The 10,769-nt window shown below is 42.1% G+C and overlaps 1 protein-coding gene across 2 annotated transcripts in view; it reads right to left on the reverse strand.

Moving 5' to 3' along the window:
* Positions 1–10,769, reverse strand: part of ctnnal1 (catenin (cadherin-associated protein), alpha-like 1) — a 56,702-nt gene that overhangs the window by 8,023 nt on the left and 37,910 nt on the right. The window contains exons 3-10 of one of the 2 annotated variants that reach the window (XM_008421805.2): positions 10,019–10,206; positions 8,408–8,527; positions 6,991–7,080; positions 6,620–6,790; positions 4,671–4,871; positions 1,923–2,009; positions 1,499–1,657; positions 856–948 (exon numbers count right to left, since the gene is read on the reverse strand). In XM_008421805.2, coding sequence (XP_008420027.1) covers positions 856–948; positions 1,499–1,657; positions 1,923–2,009; positions 4,671–4,871; positions 6,620–6,790; positions 6,991–7,080; positions 8,408–8,527; positions 10,019–10,206 — 1,109 coding nt within the window. Of the gene's footprint in view, positions 1–855; positions 949–1,498; positions 1,658–1,922; positions 2,013–4,670; positions 4,872–6,619; positions 6,791–6,990; positions 7,081–8,407; positions 8,528–10,018; positions 10,207–10,769 lie in introns of both variants that reach the window. The other variant, XM_008421804.2, reaches the window with a different exon arrangement.

The raw sequence follows: 10,769 nt of genomic DNA on the forward strand, positions 1-10,769 counted from the left end.
CGCCCCTGAAAACTCTCTTCGTTGTGGAAGTTGTTACTGATTGAGGAAGACTATTTTCGGTATTTGAAACATTTTTTTTTTTTAAATTAAGTGAGAGGAAGTGCATAAATTGTAAGCAAGTTAAGATTGGCTCCCTCCCTTAGTTCATGTATAAAAACAAAAAGTATCTAAAAAAAATTACAATTCTTAGATTTCTGATTAATAATGTTACAATTTTACCTTATTTCATTCTCAAGAGCCCATATTGTGCATCGCTACGTCTCCTGAGCTGCATGCTTTGTTATACCCCTCACCTACACACATCCAACACATCCGCCGCCTACCGTGTTGTATTTAATTGCCAATTACCCTGTGGGCCACCCCTGCATTAGCCTAAGCGGACACAGACGGATATCACCAGCCCTGGCCTGTATACCACGGCATTATTGATTGGGTGACCCTTGAACTTAGGAGCTGAGTCATTACTGCAGCGTCGTGTGGAGCCTGACATTAGCACCGTGGGACAGGGACAGTCCACACTGCTGGATAATTACTGCCACAAATGGTTTTCAAGAGCAAATATAATTAGATATGCGATAGGCGAACAGCATGTTCTGAACGGATGTGAGGTGCAGAAGGCGCAGAGAGGAGAAGGGAAACATGTCTGCGTCTTTTCCTCACCACGATCGCATTCACTGGGTTAACGTTTACGTTCAAAACAATAAGTGATCCTTTGAGTTAGTCCCATAAGCAAAGTGTTAAATGGACAATGGATTGTTTAAACAGAGACAAAACAAGCTTCTTTCTGCAGTCGCAGCCACATCGCACCGAGATACAACACGACATCATAACGTACGGGGAAGTTTGTTACCCTACCTGTGGACCAATGACATGAAAGGTCTCCTCTGCGTGTATACAGGTGATCTCTAATGGCTCCGTCCCCGACACATGGCACAACAGTCTGCATGTCTGGAAACAAACAAGAGATTTAATCTCTTTTATTCGTCATAATAAATAGTTTATTAGTGAGGCAATGTAAGTATACCCTATTTTTTGTCCTGAGGTTTTAATAATTAGGGCAGAATGGATATTTTTATTCTTCCTATGTAACTGTAATGTAATCTGGACATATGTGGGAAAAATAATTACCTCCCCAAAAAAGGAACTGGTTGAGCCACTTGGCTACTGTGTCCTATGCTACACCATCACACCGCAAAAAATAGTTGTTGTTTTTTTTAAGTTTAAATGAATGAAGTGGGTTTTGGTTGCAATCTAGATGCACAGGAACAAGGAGAAAATGGCTCTTTAGATTGTAAGAATTGCTGACTGGTGAAACAGGGAGTCGTGGATTACCAATTACATTTAATGTAATGTTTTAATGCATTTTTACAATATGGAGAATATACAGAAATTTGCTCTATACCAATGAGTCATTAAAACAATGAGCCAGACAAATACAATCCTAACTGAAACTTTCCGCGGAAACAAGAGTTTCCCCTTTGCTGCTGACCCCACCCACCTCCACCAGCTGCTCCTTCTGCTCGGTGAGCGTCCGCGAATACTCCGCCACGGCCTCCAGGTTCCCTTCGGCGCCGGCGGCTTTGAGGGCCCTCAGAGGCAGATGCTCGCCGTGAGCTTTCAGCAAGTCGGAGGCGCGGCCCACCGCCACCTTATGGAGCTGGGCGGCGGGGAATCGAGAGGACAAACAGCGGCGTGTGAGAGAAAACGAGAGAGAGAGACGAACGTGCTTGACAAACTCGCCTGGCTTCTGCTTTTAAAGAAAGCCGAGACGGAGAGACGGGCAGAAGTGACAGTGAGTTGACAGGAGCGGAAGAGGTGAAGCGTGGAAATATTAGAAAGAGAGGAGCCGCGCTACAGGCGCTGAGCAGCTCACGTCTCTGTGTCTGCGAGGGTCTTTAGCTTCGGAGGCAGGAGAGGCTCACCTCTCGTCTCAGGTCACCGATGCTCTGGCACGTCTTCAGGATGGCCACCTCCAGCTCCTCTGTGGCCTCTTTGGCATGGACAGACTGCTGCTGTGACGACGGGACACAGAGGAGGATAAACATGCGACACAAATGCAAACACGCACACCTAGATGTTGATCTCACAATTCAAAACAAAAAAAAAATGAAATAGCGAACATTTGTGAAACACAAAAGGTCCGAAGCACTTCAGTTTGTAATTTTGTCCGACGAGTTAACTGAAGCCAAATTACGTAATCTACAAATACCACACAATTTTCAAAATTTTAGAGAAGCCGTTGACATAAAAACCGAAGCTAAAGTCGTCATTCACAGTCTTAAACCTGGGCAGTATGATAACATGCAAATATTATCCATCTATCGTATAAGCACTGCAGCAGCCCCGTCTTTTCAAGTCTCCTCACGACCTTCAATTGGGGGGATTAGATGAGGCACTACAGTACAATTATGCAGCTGCAGGCTCTCTGTGCACACTGCTAGAAGTTTACAGAGAGGAAAAAAGCTGTGGCATAAAGGCTCATCGCATTTCACAAGTCTGTCGCTTTTTGAGACCAAGGAGACTTCTGGCGACTGCAACGGAAAACTACGTTCCATTTCTGTGTTGGCTGACTGAGCTTTGGTAAGAAAAAAATAAAAAATAAAAATAAATAAATAAATATATATATGCATATTATTATTCAGGTGGGTTACTGTGCGAGGAGGCTAATGAAGAGTGCGTGAAAGAATGCTGTGCTTCCATTGATTTCAGTCTGCAAGCCGAACGTACCGACAGCTGCCGCAGGAAAATGATGTGTGAAAAAATGTAAATAAAGCATTCTGTACATTTTTAGTTTTCATTCACAAAACCATTAAATGAGAAGTAGCGGAATACTCAGCGAGGATGGTAAAAAGCCCAGGTTCAGTTCAAAACCCTAATCTAAGAGTCTAGAGGCCAAGAAGCTGTAAAATTGTCTTATTTTGATTTTTGAATGGACATGCACTTATCAGTCGGTTCCGTCAACGATCTAAAATCCTAAGCAATCAATTGAAGAACAAAAACTATTCAAATATAAAAAGGACTTAATCTACAAAAAACAAATTAAATAAACTGCCCAAAATATATTCCAATAATTACTTTGATCCTGTAATAGGAAAACTATTCAGCTAAACTTTACCAGACTTTTAAAGACTGTAGAAAGCCTGTCTTATTTAGGGTGTGTGAAAAAGAATGTTAATAAGAACAGCTTTTTCTTCCACTCCTAAAGCGACGCAAGTTGTTTACCAGCTTGAAAGCTAATAGAAAACTCATTATGGTTCAACATGCACATCGACTCTGTTGCTTATTACTGCTGTGAAATGTCAACAACACGGAAACAGCCCTTGTTGTACATAGATACATGCGAGTTATCTAAGCAACACCGTATACTCGACGTCACCATCGGTCTGGTGGCACATGATGAAAAAATGTCACCAATTTCCAGTTGGGACTGAGTTCATATTACTCAATTGGTGTCTAGTGAATTTGAAAGTGGTAATAAATTAATCTTCCATTGCAAAGTTGGAACTGAAAGATGTAGAACAATCTCAACTTTAATGTGAATACACTGATTTAGTGGGAAAAGAAACTACACTGTCCTGACTTTTGAAACAAATATCTTCACACTATGCCCAATTTGTTGTTGTTTTTTATTTTGTTTTGTGCTGTAACAGGGATAGATAAGCAAACATTATATGTTGTGACCAAACGGAACAAAACGTCCCATTTCAAAGTTGCCGATAAGCATCTTTATGATTCAGAAAAAAATATTCTGCATTAAAGAGACAACAAAAAAATTATCTTTGTGAAACGTGTTCTATAAACAAATGGCATAAACCAACGCAAAAAAAAACAAAACATTATACTGACAAATACGGTGGCAGTGTTTAAGGCACAACCTTAAACAGCCAATTCATACTCAAAAACCAAGGCTGCTGAATTACAGTAATTTAGCAAAAAACAGTGGGACAAAATTCCTACAAATTGACTCGCAAAAGACTCCCAGGTGTAGCGGGTGCTTGATGAAGAGCAATTACTTTTCCACAAAGAGCCAGGTTGGTTTTGGGTAACTTTGTTTCCTTAAATTCAATTATCATTCGAAAGCTGCCTTAGCGTTTTCTATGGTTATTTTTGACACACAAATTTGTCTATTTACTAAACAGAAAAAAATAAATATGCAGGGGGCAAATGTATTTATGGCAAAGACTAGTTATGTACTGTGGTCCAGATTCTCACATATGTCCATTCTGTTTTAAAAAAACAAAAAACAGCCTTTTTGTCAGGTCCACAGGTCCTAGCATCTTCTGACTCACGGCTGTCCTTTCTTGTTGTTTGCAACAGAGAAAATAGGAAAACTGCAACAATTGTTTTAGTGCAAGAGATACTTTATACATTTACAAGTTGTCCCCATATTTGTGGAGGGTAAAGTTTGATATGTTTCATTTTTTTTAAAATAACTTCTTATGAAGAAATCTGACTGATTCTGTCCACCGACTGACGCATTTCGTTCCCATCAGCAGCAATAAGGCCCCGTTTAATCTGGCTGAACGCATTTGTTGTGTGTTTTCAGTCGTCCAAATGATAATTACGCAAACGCGTTACAGTCGAGGAACTCTGTGTTTTCCCCTCACTCGGTTTCGTGCTGCTTTCCAAACACTTCTGCAGGTACGAACGCAAAGCCTGCGCCAACGTACCGCCTCGATCCAGGCGTGCACCAGCTGCTGGGTCTCCTGGCGGGCCAGCTGGCACACGCCGAGGATGGCCTGGCGCTGCTCGTGACTGGTGTAGGGCGAATCGGTGAAGTCCTCTGTGCGCTCCACCAGCGTCTCCAGCTGACCGGCCACAAACTGCGGCGTCGAAGAGTGCAGGTTCTCTCTGAGGCACTCGACGCTGCACTGCAGAGGGGGGAGCAAGAGCAGGGTTGTTATTTAAATAACATGAATAAAAAGGGCGCTTTTGTGTAAAAACAGGCACTTTTAAAAAAAACTTGTATGTAAAAAAAAAAAAAAAAAACCTTCTCACTACTTCTTCTTACTCAAAAAAAACCAACACAACTAAAGATAATGCAGCCCCCCACCCCGCTCTTTTCCATTTTTTTTTATTTCTCTTTCTTCAACAAAGAGCTCATTTTAAGAGCATCTGCTTACATGCTGAATGATGATCAGTTTTCATAACTTTTACTAAAGTTAGCCATTAAAACGCTGTGAACCCTGAATTAAAAGCAACGGCAATCTCAAGGCCTGTCATTAAATACTTTCCCTCTTTGAGGAGCTGCCCTCAAAGTGCTTTTACGCAGGTTCACTTCTTTCATCTTCCGGCGGAGAGAGCGGATCAGCAAAGTGCAACGGAGGGCTTCTGTGGCGATTTACACGACTGTATTGACAGAATCACAAAGCAAGAACGTACCCGTCGCAGTTCTGATGGGTCGAGTGAGTCTCGTCTGAAGCTTCGACAAACAACGAATGCAAAAGTACCGGTAGTTACTCTGCAACCGCAGTCTGCCTCAGCTTTCCCCCAGCCGAGTTTCCAACCACAAACTTCAATGTATTTTACTGGGATTTTATGTTAGAAAATGTTTCTACAAATTATAATCTGAAAACTGTGGCAAATATTTGTATTCGGTTTCCGTGAGGAAAAAAAAAACAAAAAAAAAACGCCTTTCACAGGAAATCTTTCGGGGCAAGTCTCTACTGGTTTTGTGCATCTGGAGACTGAAACTTTTACCCGGTATCCTTCGTCAAACAGCTCAAGTTCACTCAGACTGGATGGAGAGAATCTGTGTGCATCAAATTTCCAAGCCTTGCAACAGAGTTAGGTTTAAATATGAACTGTGACAGGAACACTGCAGCAAAACAGAAATGCTTTGATCTAATCCACTCCGCTGTGTAGCTCTGGCGCCACATTCGCTGTTGTTGTCCTGCTGAAAGGTGAATCTGCTGCCTCCCTCTGGCTGCCTTTTCTCCAGTGTTGCCAGGATGCCGTGGCTAGGGGTAAACGTTTTTCAAAAATATCTTTATTCTACACTAATTTTCCTGGATGTCCCACCTGAGTTGTCCCTCTCTGCAGCTCCTCCAGCGTTACCATAGGCTAGCTAGGCTGCTTTCCTGATTGACCAGACATCCTAAGCTGACCAGTCTTGCATTTCTTCTCTTTCCATATGATGGATTGAGCAATGCTTTGTGGGATGCTGCTGTTGGAACCTCAGGATCCTGTTTTGCAACCAAACTACGTTTTTCAAACTTCTCCACAGCTTCATTCCCTGACCAAACATGCGTTCCTTGGTCTTCGCGATGCTTCGATCATCGATATTCTCTAACAAAAATCTGAGATCTCTAGAGAACAGTTGTGTCGATATTTATATCGACGCAATCAGCTGCACCAGGGACAGCTTAAAAAAAAAATGTGGTAGGAATCAAACGTGTGCCACATTTTTAAGATCTTTATTTGCAAAGAATCTTGAAAACCCTGTTTCGCCCTGCTTCTCCTCTCATTGCAAAGTGTGAAAAATGTCAGTGTATATATACGAACGCATTTGCGAGTCGTCACTGTTTAATTCAAAAGTCCGGACAGTGTCTTTTCCAAACAATCGGATATCGGCCGAGCGACGCGACGCTCGTTTCTTTGCAACAAAATGTTATTCTACCTTGAAGTCTTTGATGCTGTTGTAGATACTAGTAGGAAGGACCTTGTTCTCCCCACAGCTCCGCGCCTCGGTGACTATCTCGATGACCTGCTCCAGGGCACAACGCATTCGGTGGAACACGGCGTCTTTGTTGATCCTCGCCGACTCGCAGTCCGGGTGCCTGAGGCAAGTCTGCGGACGGGGTTGGATGTGAAATGTCAACCCATGTACCCTTTTCTTCTCTCTCTCTCTTTTGTATTTCTCTTTTACTTAATGTGTCTCGACTCAATTACCGCACACACCCGAGCATGTCGGAAACCTTGAAATTGAAGGGAGGTTTTAATTTTGAAGCTGGACATTATCAATAACGAATGACCTGAGGTCAGCGTTACCTTGGAGGCCGTGAGAAGCATCATGGTGCATTTCTCCAGCACTGCCCGGGCTGCTGCCATTCGCGCCTTCTTCTTCTCGTCTTTCAAGTCCTACAGCACAAATGCACGCACACACACACACACACACACACACGTACGCACGCACGCACACAATGAAAACGGATGCCTTTACTTTAGTAAAGACTTCTAACAACTCTCAGGGTGTCCAAGGGATATGAGGCGTAAAAAGGATCCTGCTCAGTCACCCAGATCTAATCTGGATTTTTCTGCAGGTTACACATGTGCAGCTTTGTGGGCCATCTTTCTTTCTTTCTTTTCTTTTTTTTTTAAGAGACATTACCAGAATATAAAAAAGAAACCCTGTTTGTGTCACTCTGCATGGATTCTACATGGGAGATGCACAGACTGAATTCTACAGACACGGGATTTGAAAACAGCAGCTGAATCAACTCCTCTGCAGGCACTTTGCCACAGATTACAAAGACGATGTGATTATCTGTCATTATTTTTGCCTCTTCGCTCATCTGCTTTCAATAGCTGAAGAAGTTTTTTTTTTTCCTTTAAAAAAAAAAAAAAAAGAAAGAAAAAGACACGTGCCTTTCCATGTGTGAACATGGGGAGTAAATGACGGGGTGTAAATATGACACAAAAAAAAAAGTGGCAAATGAGAAGAGGAAGCGACGTGACGTGCGTTTCAAAAACCTGAGCCCCCCGATGAAATTCAGACAGATGGATGGCGGATCCTCCCTCCCTGTCTGAATAACGCAGCCGCCGCATTTCACGTCGACTTCCGCAGGCAAAGCGCTTTAGCTGCAGAGGCTGAACGTATGCATCAAAGTGGGATTAGCAGTCCTCTGACAGCACAAAAGTTTAGAACCCCCTTCAAGTCGGAGGGTGTTTTTCGAAGCACTGAGTGCAATGTTTTGTTTTGCAAATGTGCTGCAATGTGGCTGATGGAATGCACCACGAGAAAGCACAGGTCAGCTCCTTTCGAGACTGAATCGTGATGTAAATATTCTTTGAGGAGCGTGAGTCACAGCTGACCTGTGAGTTGCTTCTTAAGACTGGCGATGCAAAATAAATATGGATACGTAAAGAAACTTTGCAGAAAGAAGCCTTTCCTGAGAAAGAAGTCTTATTCAATTGTTCAGATATTTTTTAAAATATGTAAATATTTCATGGTTGGATTATTGATTCCCCCCCCAGAGTGTGCTGCACTTCACTATGCAGACACTGCAGTTTTCAAAGTCCAGTGTTATCTCATAGATATAAATTCATGAAAAGCCCAGTTTGGTGCACGGCATTCACAACGAGGAGGAAACTAAAGGGGTTTTCAGACTTTACTTAAAATACTTGATAGGGTTTTCTTGATTAAAAGACCATAAATGTAATTTTAATAATTGCATTGGTCACTCACATTCTGTCTGTCTCCCGTGAGGTGAGCGAACTCCACCATCTCGTTGCCAAACTGGCTGAAAATCTGCACAAACTCCTGGAAGGTGCTGACTCTTTCCAGTTTGTCAAGTGTTACAAGAACCTAAAAGAAGCAAAAATGATCGGAGAGGTGAGATGATTAGTCAGTATGCGTCTCGGAACTCGTACTTATTAGCAGAGGCGGTTTCAAAACGGTGGAGGACAGATTATCCAATGCTCGCATAGTAACAAATGATCAAGATTAAAATTTGGACCGTGGATGTGCTTTGCGAAAGTGTAAATAGCTGTGGAAACATATTTCACGTTTTGTCACATCGCCACCACAAAATTCTGTTTTTAACTAGAAATGTGTGTAACAGTTCAACACGAGGTAGCTCCTGAAAGGTAAATTAGAAAGGATCACAAAAAACCAAACAAACACAGGATTAAATACTAAGCACACCTTTTCTGCTGCGTAACACAGCATCACAACTATAAATGAGCCATCAATTTAATTCAGGCATGTTCGAAAGGTTTTGCATCCAGTTTCAGGACACTCTCAAAGCATACTCACGTGTTCAAATGAAAAACATGAAAATACAATTTAGAATCTGTGGCAAACTCTCAAACATTTATGTCTACTGACACCGTCCACCCAATCTCAGTGAGCTTTGAATTGAACTAATTCTATAACTATTTGCCCAAAATTGTCAAAATCTGACATAATTTTCTCTCCATTTTAGAATCATGTACAACTTTGTGTTGCGTTGTCACAAGCATCCTAAGAAAAAAATACAGTGAAGTTAGCGGCGGAAACCTGAAAATGGAAGAAAGAAAAAATCCTGACAAGGTTATCTTGCAAGGATCAGTATTATATTTATATTTTTCATTTTAATTCCTGATATCATCACATAGATAAAATCCTAAATAAAGGGCTGCTGGATGGCTCAGTTGACGGAGCATGTTCACCATGTGCAGAGGTTGCCATGGGTTCAATTTACTGCATGTCTTCCCCTTCTCTCTCCTCCATATTTCCTGTCCATTTACTGTTAAATAAAGGCCACTACAGACTAAAAAAAATCTAGTTAAACAGCCTAAAACCTCTACAACAGTCTATGTAAGCTGGTAAGTTAGTCGTTGAAGATTTGCAAGCCGGCAGGAACAACATACGGGCAGCAGCAACAGCTTTTATCTGTGCTGTATAAAGAGGAGGAAGAGATCTAATTGTGTTTGCCAGTAATGGAGAACAGAGGGCTGTCGACTGTCTGTCCGAACAAAGCAAACCGGTCATGATTAGGCCCCCCGTTTCCATTCTTGGCCCAGTCTGAAGCGACATCCATATCACACCGTCTGGCTAAGAGAACAGCCAGATATGAAAGAGAGAGAGAGAGAGAGAGAGAGAGAGAGAGAGAGAGAGAGAGAGACGGTCCCTGGCCGGGTGTTTTCATGTGGTCACTAAAAGTGCTGCTTCCCTCCAGGGTATTCTTTCAAAGGGGGGAACCACTGTTTACTCATCAGGAAGATAAAGGACTCAGGAGTGTTTTCCTTGTGCATGTGACTGAGTGGTTTGAAGATGCTGTTCAAGGCAGGCGCGTCTCATTTCGGCCAGCTTTACCTTATTGCGTGACGTGATTATCTGTTTGATGACGATGCGATCGGCAAGGACGAGGACTTTAGTGACTGACGAGAGGAGCAGGCGGGCGGCCTTTACCATCCCAGTCCTGTCACTGAACACCGTGACACGCCCGTCTGTCTGAGGCTGCATGGCTGACCCCACGTCTGTCAGCTGGGCTATGGCATCACCTAAGAAACAATGACAAAGAGGTCGAACCAGGATCACTGACAAGAATAGAAATGTATTAGTTTGTGATTAGTTTGTCGTTAGTTTGTCGTGTTGTTGTACAAGTTGTACAAGTATTGTACAACAATACTTGTAATGTAATGTTTTAAATGCATACATTTTCAGGTGAATCTCAGTAAATAGACTATCTGAGTAACCAGGCCTCCATAATCTAGTCTCTGGGATATTGATTAAAAACAAACAAAAAAAGGCAAAATTTAGTTGTATCTGAAAAGAGACAGTCACCTCATGTTTGTAGCAATCCTTGTTGTTTGCACACTTTTTTCCCACCACACATTTTCCGTCCACTCAACTTCCCATTATTTTTGCTTTTAGTGGGATGCTTTATATGTAGCCCAGTTGATTTAATTATACATTTTAATTCTCTGAGAAACTGAACTTTGGGTTTTCATTGCCTGTAACCCATTACCATCAACATTACAGAAATACTATAGAAACGTATCCCTCTCTGTGATGAATTAATACAATATAACTTTCACTTTTTGAGTCGCATCACTGAAATATA

This window comes from Poecilia reticulata, linkage group LG11 (assembly GCF_000633615.1).
Source record: "Poecilia reticulata strain Guanapo linkage group LG11, Guppy_female_1.0+MT, whole genome shotgun sequence".
Lineage (NCBI taxonomy): Eukaryota > Metazoa > Chordata > Actinopteri > Cyprinodontiformes > Poeciliidae > Poecilia > Poecilia reticulata.